This window comes from Euprymna scolopes, chromosome 19 (assembly GCF_053919585.1).
Source record: "Euprymna scolopes isolate OS-2025 chromosome 19, ASM5391958v1, whole genome shotgun sequence".
Lineage (NCBI taxonomy): Eukaryota > Metazoa > Mollusca > Cephalopoda > Sepiida > Sepiolidae > Euprymna > Euprymna scolopes.
In genome coordinates, this window is record NC_136500.1 from 23879309 (window position 1) to 23901760 (window position 22452).

General features: G+C 34.1%; 1 protein-coding gene across 1 annotated transcript; it reads right to left on the minus strand.

The window, feature by feature from the left end:
• Nucleotides 1–402: 402 nt before the first annotated feature.
• LOC145240091 (uncharacterized) lies at nt 403–3528 on the minus strand. Its single transcript, XM_080103711.1, has one exon. The coding sequence runs from the start codon at nt 3526–3528 to the stop codon at nt 403–405; it is 3126 nt and encodes a 1041-aa protein (XP_079959837.1).
• Nucleotides 3529–22452: the final 18924 nt, after the last annotated feature.

The following is a 22452-nucleotide window of genomic DNA, read 5'->3' on the forward strand; positions in this document are numbered from 1 at the left end:
TCTCCTCTCTTCACCCGAACTGATCGAATCTTATTATCATCTCCTGGGAAAAGTTTTATTACCCTTCCAAGTTGCCAATAAGGTCGGTTTTGCTGGATTCTTTATAAGGATCACATCGTTTAATTTGATCCTATTTGAGAAATTTATTTCATGTAGATCTTTACAGCTTTCTCGGAGGCCGAGTAAGTACTCTTCATACCATAGTTCTCGGAATTTTTCTAAAATTGTTTCATGCTCTTCCAAGGCATTTAGGAGATCAGTCCTTGCTGGTGGATCAGTTCCTACTATTTCTGGAGCCTTAGCTCTTACAACAAGTCCATTGCTGACATTTGGACGAAGGAAACAATTGGGTGTTATTATCTGGAGATCATTGTCCGATGAGCATCTGTAAGTAAGGGGTCTTTAGTTTACAGCATTTTGTATATCCGATAGGGATGTCAGAAGATCAAAGTATTTGATTTGGGCTCGACCAATGGTTTTGTATAGACATGCCTTCACCACGCGTATCAAACGCTCCCATGTGCTTCCTACCCAGGGTGAGTACAGTGGTATCTTAATGTGCTTGATCTTGTATCTGCTGAATTCTTTCCCGAACGCCGAAGAATGTACATGATGTTCCACCACATCCCCTCCAAGTGCAGCATTAAATGATCTGGCATTGTCACTATAGATGTAGGCCGGTACGCCATGTATGTTGGTAAACCTGATCAAAGCTTGAACGAATGCGGCCGTAGACATGTCTTCCACCAGCTCTATGTGAATCGCTCTTACATTTAGGCAAGTGAAGATCAATATGTACATTTTTTTGCACTTCTCATCTTGTTTGACCCACAAATGACCAGTGTAATCTATGCCCGTTTGTTGAAACGGCTTTATGAAATTAACCCTGTGTTTTGGCAGATTAGTAAGTTTAGGGTATTTGAACGCCAGGTTGTTGAATTTTTTACATGTGAAGCATTTTGACAGCACCTTTTTCACTGCCTGCCTAGCTTGGGGCACCCAAAATCCAGACAGCCTTAATTTTGTTAAAGTCGCCCCTATGCCCAAATGCTTGCATTTCTCATGGCAATCACTAATCACTAGTTCAGTTAAGGGGTGATGTTTGCCTAAAAAAATCGGATGAATCAATTCATACTCATAAACTGATGTTTGGGCTATCCTCCCATCCGATCTTATTATTCCTTCTGCATCCAAGAACAGGTTGAGATCCTTAACAAGCTCTGGAGGGTTGTCCTTGGGGTCGTTGAGGTAAGCAAATTCCTTCTGGAAGATTTGCTTCTGCATTGTATGAAAGAGATGTATCCTTGCACAGTGATCCGGATCTGATGTTGGAACATTATGTTTCAGTAAGTCTCTGAATTTAAAGACAAATGCTGTAGCCTTTATTAGCTTTGATAACTTCGAGAAACGCTCATAAGGTATAACAGGTTCCACCATTGAATCTGAAACAGTGGTGTGTAGCACCACCGATTGAACTATATCCTTGTTTTGGGAACTCAAACAGTCCAGACTGCTACTAGGCCAATTGATCGGGTAACTTTTGGGGGGGTTCAAGACAAAATCTACACGAGCTTCAGGACATGACGAATAAGCAGTTACCACTGACAAGTAATTGTTCTCTGCGACTTTTCTTTTTGTTCTCTCTGAGGTTATTTGTTCTTGGTTGAGGAAATGTCGGGTGTTACCCAAAGGTGATATTCCTGTAGCAAAGGACCATGCTCTACCCCGCATGCATTCAATCAGTCGGGCCTCCTTCATGAACTGGATAATATCCACTCCTATAAGCCCCTGCACACGCACGTTGTCGTCACCATCGTCCAGGAAGGCTAATTTGTATTTTAAGGCTTTCAGGTTATCTTTTACCTTTTTAAAATTCTCGATTTTTACGTTTATGTTGAAGTCGTCGTCCACAAGAACTGGTAAGGGCAGAATGCGATCCTTGTCCAGATGGACTCCAACCATGACTTCATCCAACTTCTTTCTTTTCGTGCCCAAGAATGTATTGACTACATATTCCACAGGTGGCAAAGAATCTTGTGAATATTTTAATTTTTCAACTATTTGTTTTGAAAAGTATGATCTCTGGCTACCCGTATCAAACAAACAGTTGAATTTATGTTTTCTTTTCCCTCTGGACACGGAAATAGATATTATGGGCAATATGAAGGGTTGATTCAGTGAGTGTCTGCTGGCACATATGTTCGTGGATGAAGATGGCTTCTCTTTACTCCCTGCCTCCTGGCAAAGAGGACTCACGTGCCCTCTAGAATTGCATAGCGTACATCTAAAGGGTAGTTTGTTACGTTTTCCTGGGCAATCCTTGCTTTTATGACTGGACCCAGTACATGTGATACACAGGTTTAGTTCTCTGCATCTATCTTTCTTCGTCTGGACATCTGGATATTCCCTGCAACGACTAATGTTGTGACCCTCCGTAGAACACAGTTTACAAAATGTGTGAAGTCTATTTGCCGTTGTGGTAAAGTTTTCTAATGCGGAAGTATTTTTTTCTTCCTTGTGGGAGTCCTTTTTTGTTGTATGCCAGGAACGTGGCTTAGAACTATCCCTATTTGAAGGGAAATGACTATAAGTTTTTTTCATTCCCGTCTTTATCAATGTTTTGATGGCTTCATTATAATTATCGTATATATCGATAAGTGTCGGGTAATTAGTGCCCACTTTGTGGACCAACTCCCTCTGAAGAACGCCTGGTAACTTTGAAAAAATTATGTGGCTCACAAGTTTAAATCCTGGTGTATTTTCTTCGAAAAAAATCAGGTTGTACGATGATCGGAGTTCCGACAAATCAGCCCTCATTTCGGATAAAAACTGCTTCACATTTGTAAAATTTGGGTCATACTTGGGAGATGCGTCCAGTAGTTGCTTAAAAATTTCGTCCACGATATAAGGTACATCCAGAAATTCTTCAGTAAGCAAGTCTATCGCGACTCCATAGTTACTGTCCTCCAAAGTAAGATGCGAAATTAGCTGACCAGCATATCCCGTTAGGTAGCTTTTTAATAGAGACAACTTCGTCTTCTCTGAGGAGACAGAGTTAACACAGTTGTAGAATTGGGAAAGAAAGTTTTTAAATTCGAACTTGTCCGGTTTGTTACCGCTGAATTTGGCACAAGTTAACCGAGGCAGCGACGCGAGCGTCTGGTTGTTAACGTTTAGAGATCTGGCTGCATCTTTATTAACTGCAGTGCTTGACGAAGATATCTGCATTCTCATGGAATCTAGCTGATTATTCACATCGTTGTAATATGTTCGTTCTTGCGTTTCATCTTCCAGAAAACCGCTCGTTTCAAGGTTCAATTCTGCCTTATAGCCTCCTTCGTAGATTTTTTGGTTTAAATTTGCAATTTCTGCTAAATTTGCCCCAATACTCTTTTCGTCTCTCTGTAAACGGACCTCCGTAAGGTCCTCTAAGGATTTTAAATCGTTCAAGTCAAGATTGATTTTTCTCTTAAAGTAGCTCCGAGAAACAAGCAAATTACTGACACCTTTAACTTTTGAAAACTCCATGATTGTGGTTTTATTTATTTATTTATTTTAAATTTCACGTATTATTATTTCACGTAATATATGGCGATATACGGAGTTATTCCCCCTGTCTATACGCTCTCAGTTGAGACGAACGAGATTCTTGAAGAGCAGAAAGATTTGATATTGCTTGTCTCCCCACGAGGGCAATTAAGTTCTTATATAAATCCCAGAACGAGAGAGCACCACAGTTGGCGTATTCTACCGTTTCGTTTTAAAGGTTATTTCAGTGTTTGCAATAAACGAAGTAAATTTTATTTATTTCAATAATTTCTTCCAGCACGGATATATATATATCTGTATTTTTGGTCGGCGCGTGCTTATGCAGTTGTCAACAGATAACTTTCGGTTATTTCTTTCTCACTCCCACTTTTTTTTTTTTATGTGTTTTTACTTCGATACGGAAATATATATATTTTTTTTGTTCAATATAATTATTTGGAGAACAGTTTTATTATCTTTTCATTTAAAATTCAACCCTTAAATGTGTTTTAATTTCCGATTTATTTTCTTTTTTAAAAAAACATCGAAAACTATTTGAACTAATTCGTTTGAACTAATAGGGTATATGAGAGACTGAAAGAGAGGGTAATTTTAGAAGTCACCATGTGCCTAACAAAAATCTTTTAAACAATCGCATTTAAAAAACAATTGAAACATTTACAATAAATTCCCCAAAACAGGTACATAACAAAGATTGTTCCTTCCAATCTGAAAAGAAGAAAATATGGAAACGTATTTCAACGTTATTATCAACGAGAGTTCCAAGTGATAAAGTTCAATTTGTTGAATTAGAAGTACAGTTCGTTCTTTTCTCCTTTTTTTTTAAGAGGCAAAAATGAACGGTGTTCTTGTTTGTTAACAATTCAGAGTTTTTCCTATTTTTTTTTTTTAAATTTTTTTTTTATACGTTTTTCGGTGACTTTTTCTCTTTTTTGTTTTTACTAAAACCCACGATACCCGGAATTTAAATTTGGGATCGCTTTATATAAATGTAACAATGCATATATTCTTTTTTTTTTTTTTTTTCTTTCTCTTTTTTTTTTTGTTTATTTTCACTTCACACACCTCGCTATTTCCTTATGTTTTCGCAAAATGTTGGGATTAGAATATCCCTGGAAATAAAGTTCGACTCTCACACATGAGTATGAGGACACATTTCGATAAGTCCTTAATTCGAAATAAGACGAGGCAATGTGCGAAGGAACACAACACAGTTGTTAACAATTTAACAGTTTAATGAGAAAGAAAATATGCACATATATACAAGATGATGGAATATTACAGAACGACCAAAATTAAGTGGATGGAAGAAGAGAAGGTAATTAATAGTTGCGAAAACATATTCCGCTAGACTTATCTGAAGATGAGTCGTGTAACATTATTGTCATGCTCTGCGCTTCCTCGCTTCGTTCGTTCTGGCTCCTTTTCGTTGGCGATATCTCGGTTGCAATTCAAACAGGGCTAGCAGATTCCGTCCTGGGTTGACTGCCACTCACGCTGATTGAAAAGCAATTGGAAAACTGACAGAGCTACCGTCGAGGGTGTGATCCGCAGATCCGGATGAGATGAAAAAGCGGTGAAAAAGAGGCCCCGAAGGGCGCGAGCAGGGGTTTTATCAAGCCCCTCACGTGACTCCCAGAGGAGTGGGGATGGCTTCCCTAATCCACGGGCTGACAGGGGTTAAAGCAAATAATCAGCAGGAGCTGTACACAAATTAATTCCAATAGTGCATTTAAGAAGTTTTATTACCTCACAAGCCGACACATAAAAACAACAGTATGTTCTTTGATATGATAGGGGTGCGTTCGAAATGAATGTTTCTGTTTTAAACACAATTGCGCCATAATTCTTGGCCTTTTCTTTTAAACTTAAATTCAAGCCATTATCTCCGCACAAGCAGTACGCTAGGCATATAAAATCAACAGTATGTTATTTGGTATTTTAAACTTTTATACATAAAAAAGTAATTTTATAAAACCAACAGTAGGTTCTTTACAGTGCAATGTAGACTACAATGTATTGTAGACCAAGTCACTACAGTCACTTCTTCTCGGTACAGCGCGGTGGGTTTCCGACAATTGATTTGATTGAAAAAATGGTCGATTTCAACTATTCCATGACACTAAGAGTATCGAGAGAATGACATATTTGCTCTCTCTCTCTCTCTCTCTCTCTCTATATATATATATATATATATATATATATATATATATATATATATATATATATATATATATACCATGGACGATTTGGAAGGTACGGAATATTGAAAAACCGTTTCCAACATCATGGTGATTCATGCCAAATAAAAAATAATCGGGAATCTTAGCTCCTTCTCGGTGCTCCTTCAAAGCTGATTAATATAAACTAGTAAATCGTCACACAGATAGGAAATTAATGGATAGCAGAAAAAATCCCAGCAGGTGTGCTGAGTGTGTTCGCACCACAAAGTTCATCTAGAGAGAGAAAGAGAAAAGCGCACCCCCCGATTTTTTTCTACTACTTATGTAAGAGTGTCAAGTTGCAGCTTCCTTCAATCTTGACAGACTATGAATGCCGACTGTAAGGATGGTTGCGCATGGAATTTTTGTTGCAAGAGTTGCTCAACCTCTAACCACACCTCTCCTGAGACGGCGTTGTTAAATGCCAGTAGCAACTGGAGGTTCAGAACGTGTGGAAACAATGCACAAATAAGCGGAGAGCGTATACAGCGTCTAGAGTTCCGAAATGGTCATCTATCTGGTACTAACCAGAATCAACGTTGCATAACCTCGGTGATCTGATGAGGACGGATCTGTCAACGTGATTATGGCGTTTGTACAAGAACAAATTATTAACCGTATGTATCAAGTACACATATGTTCACCGCCAAGACCCAAGTGAACTGCTATAAGAAAAGCATGAAATTCATCAACAAGGTTGAGATAAGGATGCCGTGTTTTTTTCTTTTTTTTTTCTTCTTTTATTTAATTTTCTTCCATTGAAGATTGTAATGCTTGATATGGGGCAGCCAAACCAGCTGCCAACATTGCCCCGCTTTTTATTGAAACCAACCGAGAGCTCTTTTTAGTATCCTCACCGTTCCCTTAAGTGGAATTGTCTGGATCTCTTTTGGACTTGGTCCACCAGGAATATTAGTAAGGTTCGACTTCAGGTCCTTCTTGATAAGCCCTGTGGCACCTATGATTATTTGTATGATTGATATCTCCTTAAGATTCCAATTTCTTTTTCATGTCATACATGAGACGTGGTATTTGGTCTATTTCTCTTTTTCAGCTCTGTTCAGATCGCCATCATTAGGAACACTCACTTCAATCTAGGTTGCAACTCTCTCTGACTTATTCCATATAACTATGTCAGGTTTCACAGCAGCATTTTCAAGGTAGGTGGCTGTAGGGATTACATGGTCGTAATGTATGGTATATAAGTCATTTCCAACTGTTCTTTCAGGTTGATGTTCCCCGGACTTGCTGCTACACTGGATGTTTAATTTTTTACAGATGATCCAGTGGAGGAACTTACATACCCCATCATGTCTTGTTGTATATTAGCCGTTCCCTAGAAGAACCTTACAACTTGATATCAGATGAGTAACACTTTCTAATTCTTTCCAATTTTTTTCAGAATAAATTAAATAATTTTCAAGAAAACAGTAACTAACTTACAATCCGCACGGAGTTTTGCATCCAAGTTACTATCAACTCTAATGATCTTCGGGTAAGTTTCTAGCGAATGCCAATTCATATCAATCCTCAATCAAGGTTTTCAGATGGCTGTATTGAGTTCATATCAACTAACGCTAAATTTTGGGTGTCGAGGATAAGGCCATACTAAAACAGGGTTCAGCTCCACGTCACACACTTAGGAAACTTTATAAATGGCTGGCTATAAACTTTCTCCTTATACGTAACTGATCCACCCCTTTATCGACTAATTACAATCCCATAGTTTATTATGTCTAGCGCTTAATTGAGAAAGGCACCAACCTACCGCCTGTAACACCAGTGACACACTAATTTTTAGTGGTAGAGTCTCAGGGCAACTCCTCCAGGAAAGCTATAGTTTACAAAATATATTCTAAGGAATGAATTTTGAATTCTGAGAAGACAAAATGCTATTTTCTTTTCAAAATGTGTAAAGATATTCTCGAATATCCTGTAGATGCTGGCGATCTAAAATATTCTTCATTCATCGCCAACAAGCGCATTTGATATAGATCAGTATAGTTAGTACACTGTATAATATTAGAATGCCTCTTAATTAATACTTATGTACATTAGATGAAGTCTTATATTTATAATATAATTTTTTTTATTAAAGCTCACGTCAGTCTACTAAAACATTTACTTCATACCGAAATTACTTTTGCCTATAATGGATGGCTATATGATGTAAGTTAACGACTTCATATCAGAATAAAATCGAATCTATTTTCCTGATATCTCATTGGCTCACATAAACATTCTGATATTGTATTAATTATTCAAATCTTGTGCTTAGTTTCCTTCACATAATAATCGCTTGTTTTATGATCGTCTGTACGTCAAGTGCTCCATACACATATGAAAGTATATACATTGGTTTGGCATTATTAAGTCAAAAACTCAAAGTTATTGAAAAAAAGGAACAGTTGTATACGATGGAAACATAAATTAATATTTTACACAAGTTTTGGGTTTATGATTTATCCCAATGTTATTAACGCGCAACTGATTCAATAGTTATAAACTGTATGTGTAAGGCCAATCACTCAAGGATGCCGGTATCAATTCTTTCATTTGTAAGTAACACATTTCTTAACTTTTAGACATTGGCTTGTAAATATTCAAAGCGACAATGTATTCCCAAAGGTAATTAGATGAAGAAATGGGCAACCAGCGAAACTATAGTGTTCGATTTTAACTAATACATTTGGCCAATCGACAGGGTTGATTTATCATGAAGAATTTGGGCAGTGAATTGTCTATTCGTTGGGGGAAAATAATTCTAGCATTATAAACAGAAATTAGAATCAAAAGGCTGAAGTCGCACACCTTTCTATAAAACAGAATCGAATCTAACAAAACCCGATAAATAAAAAAGTAGAAAAAAAAAATTGGCATCGGAGCGAATTGTCTGTTGTTTTTCTGGACGCCATTGTTTGCTGTCGCCATAGGCTTTTCTTTCTCTGCCAAACTCCTTCCCGCCCAAACTATTACACCTTTTTTTATTGGTCCGACCACAAAACAAACCGATCATCGGCTGGAGAAAGACTCGGCGTTGAACAGGTTATTGGAGAAGGGGAGCCGGCAGGGAAGATTAATTAGTGCGGAGATAAAAGTCACGATGATGGAGATTTAAAAGTGATGACAGGTCATTCCCGTTCGCCCTATCGTATTATTTGGCACTTGAAGCGTCTTGTCGACCATTGTGAATTACTACATGTTGCCATACATTGGAAAATTCAGGGGATTTATTATAGGTGAAACTTTTGTGGGCGGCATTGCCGTCTGATGCTTGACTGAAATGACTGCCAGAGAATGGAAAAACAAGCGATGATAGCAGGAAAATAAAATATGATCGCTAACAATATCGAGAAACTTGGTTAATAGAGAAACAGAAATATATATATATATATATATATATATATATATATATATATATATATATATATATATGAGCAAAGAGTTAATAAAATATGTTAAAAACACTTTGAAATGAGTTAAAAACATATTTAATCTTAAAAGGAAACACTAGATAAATGGATAGTCCTTAATCCGCGGAGTTTCGAAGAAATACTCTCCTTCTCATCAGAGGGTAGGAATTAGCAAAATGCGGGATCGGATTCTGCATGCAGAAGTATTTGATGAAACAACAAGTAAGTCAAAGATCTTACTTGAAAACAAAATAAGTTAAGCAGAGGGAATATGGTAAAGAAAAAGGTGATTATACATGAATGGATAGTCTGGTGGAAGATAAAAAATACAGTGACGGTAAAATCCAAATGTAAAACTTCAAGAAAGTTAAAAGAATTTCCATTTGTACAAGTAAAATCCAAAGACATCCCGTCATTGGAAGAAGATGGTCCATAATAATTCAAAGGCAGAGATCCATGGAATAATTAACAAACATGTGTACAAGGAAAAAAATAATATTAATAAAAGAAAAATAAGATGTGCTTTTCACTCTACTTCCGAGACATAACTATAAATAAAAAAGATCTCTCTCTCTCTCTCTCTCTCTCTCTCTCTCTATATATATATATATATATATATATATATATATATATATAATCTTTATTTATATCAATATAAACAATTATACAAAAAAATTTGGATGTTTAAAATGTTTACTAAACGTAATTTAAAAAGTGATTTTAAATATAAATAAAAAGAGACCTTACTATATTTACTACTGAGCACTTTTATATAAAGTTTTTATCTTTAAATATTTTTACCTGAATATATATATATATATATATATATATATATATATATATATATATTAGTTCGTATTGGAAGGACTTTGTTAACGGTGTCCACGAACTTGCTTACTTTAATTCTTGAATTTTAATCGACCTATATTTTTAATCGACTTTTCATCGACTCTATACATTTTAACTTATCGCCGTTTACTGTATATTTTAGTCTTCCCTTTTAATTCTCGTTTTCGCTCCTTCTGACTTTTTACTTCAACACTTGATTGAAGTGGAAGAATCAAAAGCGCTCGTGACAGCAACAACTATGGAACCTTGAATTTGATACAAAAAAGATTATATGGAAAATCGAAAAATTAAAAAAAGAAGTCTCATAAAACAAAGTTTCTCCGCTGCATTTAAAAATATTTGCTTGAATATATATATATATATATATGTATATGTATATATATATATATATGCATATATATATGTATATATATATATATATATATATATGTGTGTGTGTGTGTGTGTACTAGCTTCATCTGCACGCAAAATACGCTTTAATATATTTTATTTGCCATATTTCACATATATTATTATAGTCATGATTTAAAAAGTAAAAAAAAATGATGCATTTGGGTGCCATAAGATAGAATCGAAAACAAAACTGTATCATTCAAAGCTGGTGACGTTACCACTGTATTAATGTGACAGTCATATAAATCGCTAAAAAATTAAAAATAAACTAAAATAAATGTACAAAATGTTAAAGGATTTTTTCAATATTGATCCATTTTTGAGACCTTAAAAAAAAACTGTTTTAACCGGCTAAAGACCCATGAAACGGCCCGTGCAAAATCCAATCATTTTAAGCCCTTGGCGCAACTATGCGACTTTTAGTTTCGGAGGAAATAGAGTTTGAAAATATGGAGACCTAAAAACAGACAGACAGACAGACACATAATTGTTTACACACACACACACACACACACACACACACATATATATATATATATATATATATATATATATATATATATATATATATACTAGCATGGGTGCCCAGCGTTGCCTGGGTGTTTGGAGGTATATGCTGAGCAAAAAAATAAACAAACAATACAAAACAATAAAACGTTCAATTTTTTAAACTTTGACCCCTATTATGACCCCTAAACATTTATTGTTTTAGGCTCAAATCAAGTTATTAAGTTAGATCCATGTCCAAGAAAGCTATATCTAAAATTTCAAGTGTTTAGACCCAAAATTCTAGGAAAGTGTTTGGTAGAGTTCTCAAAGGTCAAATCGTTGAACTTTGACCCCTTAACAGAATGATCTTTGTCCGAAAACCGTTCACATCGATTTTCCCAAATCTCAGTACCCTGTATATCAAATTTCGAGTCTGTAGACTAAAAATTGACAGATTTATTTCGTAGGGAAATGTAGACAGACACACAGTCAGACACATAGACACGCTCACTTGTATATATATTTCAGCCCGGCGTTGCCCGCGTGTTTTGATGTGTATGTTGAGCAAAAAAAAAAAAAAAAAAGTGGTAGTAGGAAGGCAGGCTCGAACCCGTAACGCAAAGGAGGAAAAGAACGGGGTAAAACCTAACGTTTATGCTGTTACGACCACCGCCAAACCGGAAGCGACATTTTTTTAAAATTAAGACTAGACAATCTTAAGGAGATGATAACTTTAAAAAAATATCGGCGAAAAAAGTTACCCTCCCCCTGTAGAAAAGTGCCTAGTTGAAGGGGAAGATATTAGTGTTTTAGCCAATTTTTCGATATTTGTCGTATGAAAGGTCGAACTTTAAAACGATACTGATCTCGGTAAACTCCGTCGCCTCTATAGAAAGTTTAAGGCAGACATGCAAAAAGACATACATACATAGATTTATATATAGGGGTACTACAAATTTTCTACCCAAACTGATGAAAAAGCTTGCCCTATCTCTGAATACCCTTTATGTAAAATTTCAAATATTTAGACCAGAAATTATCTGAGTAATTTGGTAGCGATCGCAGAGGTTAATTTTTGTAAACTTTGATCCTTATTATGACCCCTTAAAATGTATTGTTTTGGACTCAAATCAAGTTATTAAGTTAGATCCATGTCCAAGAAACCTATATCTAAAATGTCATCTGCGTTGTCCCAAAATTGTCAGAGGAGTTTGGTAGAATTCTTAAAGGTCAAATCGTTGAACTTTGACCACTTAATCGCAAAATTTCTGGCCCAAAACCGATCACATCGATTTTTTCAAATCTCAGTACCCTGTATTTCAAATTTCGAGTCTGTAGCCTAAAAATTGACAGAGTTATTGTGGAGGGAAATGTACACAGACACACACACAGACACACAGACAGATTCACTTATATATATATATATATATATATATATATATATATATATATATATATATATACTAGCATGGGTGCCCGGCGTTGCCCAGGTGTTTGGATGTGTATGTTGAGAAACAAAAAAAAGTAGTAGTAGGAAGGCAGGCTCGAACCCGTACCGCAAAGGAGGAAAAGAACGGGGTAAAACCTAATGTTTATGCTGTTACGACCACCGCCAAACCGGAAGCGACATTTTTTAAATTAAGGCTAGACAATCTAAAGGAGAGGATAACTTTCAAAAATATTGGCGAAAAAGTGACCTCCCCCTTGTAGAAAATGCCTAGTTGAAGGGGAAGATATTAATGTTTTTAGCCAATTTTTCGATATTTGTCGTATAAAAGGTCGAACTTTAAAACGATACTGATCTCGGTAAAATTCGTCGCCTTTATTGAAAGTTTAAGGCAGACATACAAACAGACATACATACATACATTTATATATTGGTAACTAAACTTTTTCTACCCAAACTGATGAAAAAGCTTGCCTTATCTCTGAATATCCTTTATGTAAAATTTCAAATATTTAAACCAGAAATTGTCTGAGTAATTTAAAAGAGATCACAGAGGTCAATTTTTTAAAACTTTGACCCTTATTATGACCCCTTCACATCTATTGTTTTTGACTCAAATCAAGTTATTAAGTTAGATCAATGTCCAAGAAACCTATATCTAAAATTTCAGTGCGTTGACCCAAAATTGTAGGAAGAGTTTGGTAGAGTTCTCAAAGGTCAAATCGTTGAACTTTGACCCCTTAATCGCAAAATGTCTGGCCCAAAACCGATCACATCGATTTTTCCCAAATCGCAGTACCCTGTATATCAAATTTCGAGTCTGTAGAGTAAAAAGTGACAGAGTTATTGCGTAGGGAAATGTACACAGACACACAGATACACGGATGCACAGAAACACAGATACACATACACTTTCACTTTTATATATATATTGATAGATATATATATATATGTAGAGAGAGAGAGAGAGGGGGAGAAATAGAAAGAGAGATGGGGGAGAGAGAGAGAGAGGGAGATTTATTTAAAGACACTCGTGAACAACATTAGAGGGAAAAGAAACTGAGAGAGAATGAGGTAATGAATAGGAAAAGATTTTGAAAGAGCACAAAATGGTATGAAGTAAAAGGAAAAAAAGGACATGAATGAATTGGATAGCAAACTGAAAATAATACGAAAAAAAACATGAAAGAGATAGGAAAGAAGATAGAAAGAGCGTGAGAGTGGGATAAAAAGGGAGTAAGCGACGGAAAGAAGAAGAGGAAGCTCCGCCCCAAAAACAAAACAAAAAAGACAAATTGAAATAACTCGATAAAAACATGCTAAACTATAATCACGCTGACACACCGATTCGGGAGGTGACTGTGATTAAGTGATTCACGATACGGACCAGCAACTAATTCGAATCTATGTTGTTTCACAGAGTACCCGATGTCTTTCTAAATTGAATTCTAATTAGAAAGATGTCAGAAAATGAATGCTTATAATAAGTATCACGCAGTTTAATAACGTGGAGTATGGCCAGTACAAGATAGCATACCAGGTGCTTCCAGTTGTTTTAAATTTCCTCATGACATGGCAGGCAGTACCGACTCAGGAGAGGTGTGGTTGGTCTTGCTCAACACTTGCTTCACAATTACACGTGCAACTACCCTTGTTATGTAGCGGTTCATATTGGTGACACATATAACAGTGACTCAGAACAAAAGATGTTAATTGGATTTATGTGACTGTTTACATCACGACGACGACAACTGTGACGATTATTCTGTTCATAGACGGGATACATTTTATAACAAGAGCATTTATAACAGAGCTGAGAGATATGATTGGTACAGTTGTTTTAACACCAGAGGGAGGAGGAGTCATTACTGATGATGGAGGAAGCAGATACATTATTACTTGAAAGAAGTTATACAAAGTTCGTTTACAAGATGACATACAAAACACATTTACGTTTTCCTTTTTTAGTGGAATGACGACAGACAAAGACAGCAGCTTACAAATATATTCTTTATTCATGCCAGCTGGATGATTGATGATGGTCAGGGATTCAAGCCTTTGCGATTACATCGTGTCCCCCCCCCCATCGGATCCAAGAGAGCATCAGCTCTAAGTCGCTATCCGGCTATCGTCTGCTGACTGACTGTCTTTTACTTTGACTCTCTCCTAACTTCGAACCCTGTCTCAATATATTGAGAATCTTCTTTCTCAATGCCATCAGAGGCACGCATCGCCACGGGGACCTTATTCACGTGGATTTTACCTATGTATGTCCAAAACGCACATTTGGCAAACAAAGAATTCCCGATTTGAATAGTTTCATTTATAACCTATTTATTTGAAAATCTAACCTATTTGTTAATCAATATTTCTGAACTCGTATTGTCCATTCTTTTAACTGACATATTTAATAATTAAATATTGTCTATTCGTTATATGTAAATATTTAATAATTCCTAAAAGAATGAACAATCGACTGTATTCATAAATTAAATATCTATCTCTGATATAAATAATATTTAGTTATTTGCGTGAACAATGACCATCGTTCTGCATTCATAACAATAAATATCTATTATCTTTCTTGCCTGCTGGATTCTATTCTAACCGTTTCCAAATACCATTTTCAAATTATCTACTTTAATTACTGAGGTCTGTCCCTTTTTACAGAACACCTTTCCATGGGGTATTCATTGTTTCTTGCGATTGAATGGACGATATGAACATAAAAATGTGAAGAAGAAGAAGAAGAAGCCCATAAAGTAAGTTGTTTTGTTTTCTTTTACGATATATCAACCCTTTTCGGGTTGCAGGTTAAAACTGTTTTATTTTTTATGTTTCAGTTATTATGATAGTAAATTTAGACATCTATCCGTGGTTTCTTTGTTTTTTTTTAAGTATTAAAAGAGTAATATGCCACAGAGTTAAAATTTCTATGATACCAATAAATGGTTCCTGGAAGGAGAAGACATGGTTGCATTAACAAGTAATTAGTAAACCTGTTCTTCATAAATGCATGCTTAAGAAGAACCTTTCTCAAAATAAGTAAAAGTATTGTATTGTTGGTCTCCCGGAAAACGCCGGTACGTAATAACGGGCGATTGTGAATGTTTGCGAATAGAAAATGTTTGAATAGCATAAATAATGTTATGGAAACGAATTCGGTATTTTAGAGAGATAAAATATTCATGTTAAAAATGTATATAATAACTTTTTTTGGTTGTTGGTTGATGGTTTTTGTTTTACGACATATCAACCCTTGATTTTGAAGAACAATTTTTTAATAGAGTATATTTGTTTTTTTAAGTCGGTTTTTATTCAACCCATAGTTGGGACCATGGCAGGTACTACCACTCCGGATCAGAGTGGACCTGGAAGCAATGGCAATTAAAGGGTGGCTCAACACTCCCCAAAGCCGGCAAGCTGGGGCCTCACCATCGGATATAGTTTAAGGTCATATCCAGGACCTATAATAACTTTGGAATTTTCAACACAGACAAAAAAGATAACATATCAAAACAACAACAGCAACAACAACAACAATAATAATAATAATAATAATAATAAGGTATGGAATATGTGACAAAGTTCATGCTACAAAGTTCATGCTACGTGCAGTGATTAAATAAGGATAGTTTTATATATACACTCTATAGAGTTAGTAAGAGAAGAGTTGGAGTTAGAGTTCGAGTCTGGAGAGAATAATCAACGTTAGAACGAATTGGAGAGTGAACGCATAGCAAAATATAGAGACCGATATAAACGTGCAACTCTAAAGACGGAGTGAACGTCAGAAAATACAGTCGCCTAGAAATAACTCGAGGTTCGATTGTTGTCCCATAGGAAATGTCTATGCCGCTTATATACACTAAACGTCACTAGACATATCACCCGCAGCTATTGCACTAGACGTCACCAACACTAGAAAAAAGGGACGGTGATATACATATATATGAACACTAGACAATCAAAACACTTTACATATACACACGTTTTATACTCGATATATAAAATGGTATTACACACGTTTAAGGCACTCGTAAATATGTATGAGAAGTGATATACAAATTGCTATTAGCTCTTTTCGTAAACAAATGGAGAAGAGGCATTTGGACGATTTCAAAACATCGTTAATTCATTAGCTACACAGCAGCAACCGTAAAGGGCAATGGTAAGAAGCATTGACTGTCATTTTGGCGGTGGGGTTTCGATCCTGGCTTGAGGCAATTGCTTGTCTAGTCGCACTGATGAGCTGTGAAACAGCGAAACAGTACTGTATGTAGATGACTATATATATATATATATATATATATATATCATAATCTAATATTACTTATTAATATCATAATCTAATATTACTTATTAATATCATGATCTAATATTATTTATTAATATCATAATCTAATATTACTTTTTAATATCATAATGTAATATTACTTTTTAATATCATAATCTAATATTACTTATTAATATCATAATGTAATATTACTTATTAATATCATAATCTAATATTACTTATTAATATCATAATCTAACATTACTTATTAATATCATAATCTAATATTACTTTTTAATATCATAATCTAATATGACATATTGATATCATAATCTAATATTACTTATTAATATCAATCTTATATTATTAATATCATAATCTAATATTACTTATTAATATCATAATCTTATATTATTAATATCATAATCTAATATTACTTATTAATATCATAATATAATATTACTTATTGATATCATAATCTAATATTACTTATTAATATCATAATCTTATATTATTAATATCATAATCTAATATTACTTTTTGATATCATAATCTAATATTACTTATTGATATCATAATGTAATATTACTTATCAATATCATAATCTAATATTACTTATTAATATCATAATATAATATTACTTATTGATATCATAATCTAATATTACTTATTAATATCATAATCTTATATTATTAATATCATAATCTAATATTACTTTTTGATATCATAATCTAATATTACTTATTGATATCATAATGTAATATTACTTATCAATATCATAATCTAATATTACTTTTCAATATCATAATGTAATATTACTTATTTATAGCATAATCTAATATTACTTATCAATATCATAATGTAATATTACTTATCAATATCATAATCTAATATTACTTATCAATATCATAATGTAATATTACTTATCAATATCATAATGTAATATTACTTATTGATATTATAATCTAATATTACTTATCAATATCATAATGTAATATTACTTATCAATATCATAATCTAATATTACTTATTAATAGCATAATCTAATATTATTTATTTATATCATAATGTAATATTACTTATTAATATCATAATCTAATATTACTTATCAATATCATAATCTTATATTACTTATTGATATTATAATCTAATATTAATTATTGATATTATAATCTAATATTACTTATCAATATCATAATGTAATATTACTTATCAATATCATAATCTAATATTACTTTTTAATATCATAATGTAATATTACTTATTAATATCATAATCTAATATTACTTTTTTATATCATAATCTAATATTACTTATTAATATCATAATCTAATATTACTTATTAATATCATAATCTAATATTACTAAAAATTAAGTCTAGAATTCCTATTCTAGTTTTTATCAAACTCCACTTTTATTTAAAAAATGTCTCAAATTTAAAATGAAACCCCATGCTTACTGTATCCTTTGCATGAAATTATATTTTTGTATCGATTTTTAAAATGGCGGTGCAAGCTAAATCTTTCATTGAATGCTCGAACAATTATACGGTTATTGTAACATATAAGTGGAACTATCTAAATAGATTTACATAATGTGATTCGCAACCATTTTGAATTTATAACAAGGTTGATCATGGAAAATTGTCATAATTAGCCAGTTTCTGAATATACTGTCTGTGTTTGTACTACTGTATTGAATATTGTGTATGGATTATAAGATGACGTATTCTTACCAAGTAATAGGGGGAGTTGCTCCTTGCACGCTTTCTAAGGTAAACAGAGTAAAAACCGACTTCAAATCTTGTGGACAATGTCGTATTAAACTCCCTGCAACCTCTGCTCTTAGAAGAGATATTCGAACCAATCTCTGGTCTAAGGTTATTTTCATGGCAGGTATTATACTCTTTCTATATATAGTCCGGCTTTGCAAAACATTCACAGCAAGCACTTGTCTACGTACGACCCTATCAGCAGTTTCTTACTCTCTATCTATGCATAAAACTAAACAAAAATGTTATTATCAAAGCTTTTTTTCGTCAGAGAACCGCTTGTCGGTGGAATAGAATATCGCAGATTTTCTTCCCAGCTTATAATATGATTGTTTTCAAGTGTTTATAACTTATTGTTGAGACAGCCTTAATTTCTACCCAATCTTCACCATCAACAAACATCACTTTGTCGTTAAACCCGACACTGATTCATCATTCAGTGTTAAAAATGCTAATAAAGCCAGTGTCGCAAGAAATAAATGATGAAGATTTGGGTGTGGTAAACTTTGTCAAAATTTTGTGACAGTAACGCTAAAAGATTTAATTTAAGAATATTTTAGAAGACATTGTAATTCAGCGAATCTTGATATATTGGTCTATTGGAATGTGAATCAAATTCAATATAAAATTTGTTTAAACGCGACTTTTCAAACGCGGGCTATGCGCATATTATGACTCTCTGAAAGTAGTTTTAATTATTTCCAGTGAAATTTCAGGAATATTGACGTCTAATTCCTATTTAAAAAAAAAAAATTTTTTATTACATTTTCACCCCAAACAAGGCACATTGCCACTTTAATGTAGGGGGCTACTATCAGGGGAAACATCTACAGGGGTATTATGTAGGGATTAGGGCAGCGAGATGTTGGTTCACGTTGCACTTGAACTTATGCATGTCAGTACAGTTGGGGAAGCAGTGACCTGGAATGGAATTCCAAAGTCTAGCAGTTCTGGGGAAGAAACTACTGGAGTAGAAAGATCTTTTACATCTAGGGATCTCTACAGTGTGGGGGTGGGATTTTGTAGCTTGTCGGGTCTGTCGAGGGTGTTCACGTCGTGGGGGCACAAGTGCTTGCAGTTCTTCAGAGCATTCACCATTATAATACTTGTAGAACAGGCAGTATAAATTTACACCCCACCCCCCAAAAAAAAACAACAAAAAGAACAAAAAAAAAAATAAATAAAAAAACAAGATATCATTTTAATTTTCTCGAAGGTCTTTCACTTGTCTTTACCCCTCTTCATTTGCCTTGCGCGAATGAAGTTAAAAACCATCGCTCATTATACATATGTGCGCAAAACAACCGTGTTCTAAAATTCATATTTCTTTCACCCCTCCCAAAAAAAACTAATTCCGGAATCTTGTGCATGCTAATATATATATATATATATATATATATATATATATATATATATATATATATATATATATACTAGCAGGGGTGCCCGGCGTTGCTCGGGTGTTTGGAGGTGTATGCTGTGCAAAAAAAGCAAAAAAAAACCCCAAAAATGGTTAATTTTTTAAAACTTTGACCCCTATTATGACCCCTTAAAATTTATAGTTTCGGGCTCTAATCACTTTATTAAGTTAGATCCAGGTTCAAGAAACCTATATCTAAAATTTCAAGTGTCTAGACCCAAAATTGTCGGAGGAGTTTGGTAGAGTTCTTAAAGGTCAAATCGTTGAAATTTGACCCCTTAACAGCCAAATTTCTGGCTGACACCCGTCACATCGATTTTCCCAAATCTCAGTACCCGGTATTTCAAATTTCGAGTCTATAGACTAAAAATTGACAGAGTTATTGCGTAGGGAAATGTACACAGACAGACAGACAGACAGACACGTTCACTTTTATAGATATATAGATATATATATATAGTATAATATAAAGCTGAATGTGTCTGTGTGTGTGTGCGCGTGCGTGTCTGGTCACGAATAGGCTTCTATACGGTTGACTATTTAAAAAAAAAAACTGATTGCATATAATGATAGAAGATGTATCGAGACACAGGAATGGGTATGTTTGATCCTGCAGAACGGTGGTTCATAAAACTGTGGGGTCTGCGTTCGCGCCTGGTCCACAAAGTATGGAAATAAAAAAAAATTAAAAAAACACGTTTACAAGCGTTTTTGATATAGATGTACATAAGAATACTTTGATAACTATGTTTCAACTTAAATAGGGATGGTATAATAAAATTGTGGAGTCTGCGTTCGCGTTTGGCCTCCATAGAATGGACATATTCACACACTTTAATAAGGGTTTTCATATCTGTCTGCGTAAGTATACTTTGAGAATTATGTTTCAGTTTGAAGAAATATGGTATAATAAAATGATGGAGTGTTCGGTTACGCCTGACCTCCAAAGAATGGAAATATGTCACACAGTTTAACAAGGTTTTTAATATAGATTCACAGAATATTGTGATAAGTGTTTAAGTGTGAACAGGTATGGCATAATAAATTATGGGGTTTATCTATTTTATTTTTACTTTCATCATATTTTGCTTTGGTTTTGATACCCCCAAATTCGAAGCTATCTCTTTACAACCCTTCCTTTTCATAACCTATCATACTTTAATAAATCAGAGTCCATTTTCTGTAGGCTGATTTTGAACCCGGTCAACGCCGGGTACTTTTGCTAGTATATATATATATATATATATATATATATATATATATATATACTAACTGATGAGCCCAATGTCTAACTGATGAGCCCAAATGAGGGCGAAACTCGAGTCTTGGACTTCCGGTTCTTTGACTGTCATGGCTCTTGTGAGCTGCGACGTTGTTTGGCTGTGGAATTTATTATATATATATATATATATATATATATATATATATATATATATATATATATATATGATTTTAACAAAACAGAGGTTCTGGATATGATTTTAAACTATATGCGATGGTGAAGCCCCAACTTGCGGGCTTTGTGGAGTATGGAGTCACCCTTTAATTGCCATTGCTCTCAGGTCCACTCTGTCTCGGAGTATTAGTACCTGTTAGGGTCCCAACTATGGGTTAAATAGAAACCGACTTGATGAAAAAATATATTCTATGAAAGAATTTTTCTTCAAAATCACTGGATTTGGCATTAAATAAGTTTAAAAGGGTTGATATGCCATAAAACAAACAAACAAAAAAACAACCAACAAAACAGATAACTTTTTGCGGATATTTGTGATGAAAAAGTGTGTCGATACCTACATATTTGCAACGCGATATTTTAGGGTAAATCCAATTTTATTTTACTGCTTAGTTAATTGAGCATAGAATGCATGTATATCGATTTAGCGATTAATTTATCGATTACTTTATTGATTCACAGCTGAACAAAGCTTTATAAAACGTTACGCTTCAAAGGGCGAGCCCTCTGCTTTTGATCTAGCCGAATTATTCGATGTCACAGTTTAATATTTTGATTTGTTATTAGCCAGCATAAAAATGGTTTAAAATATTGAACTGAATGGAAATCCCTAATATTACTTCTCTGGATGGTTGCATGTACCCTACAAATTTGATACATATATTTTTAACCGGATTGTACGCAATTTCCTATTTCGATAACATATTTTTTTGCAGAAAAGATGGCAAATGCGATTAAATAATCGTGTCTGTATCTTGTTCATATTTGCAAACATGTTTCAAACCATGGTTGATATGATCTCGCATTTTTTGGAAAAGGCGTTTATCTTCACAAAGAGTTTCATCTAAAATGACGCCATTCTTCCTGTCATTTTTCGATGTCTTTCCGCTTCTCTTTATACAAGCCCTTTGTATTAGTCAATAAGTTTGTCATTGCTTAGATGCGGTCATTTAAAAATAAGGTAAAACAGAAACTCGTCCACTTGTGTTTAAAGTTTAATAGAGAATGAAAAAATCCATAAGTTCTTATAAGCAAAAGTTACGTGTACATAAAGTTACGAGACGGACAAAAGTCTGCAGTGATACGTAGCGATTAAATGGATAAACTCTTATTGTTTCTTTCTAGACAGCGGGCAGTTGGTTTTATAATAGCGATCCAGTACCATTA

Coding starts and splice junctions, on each gene's coding strand:
- LOC145240091 (XM_080103711.1), bottom strand. CDS start 3,528: ATGGAGTTTTCAAAAGTTAAAGGTGTCAGTAATTTGCTTGTTTCTCGG.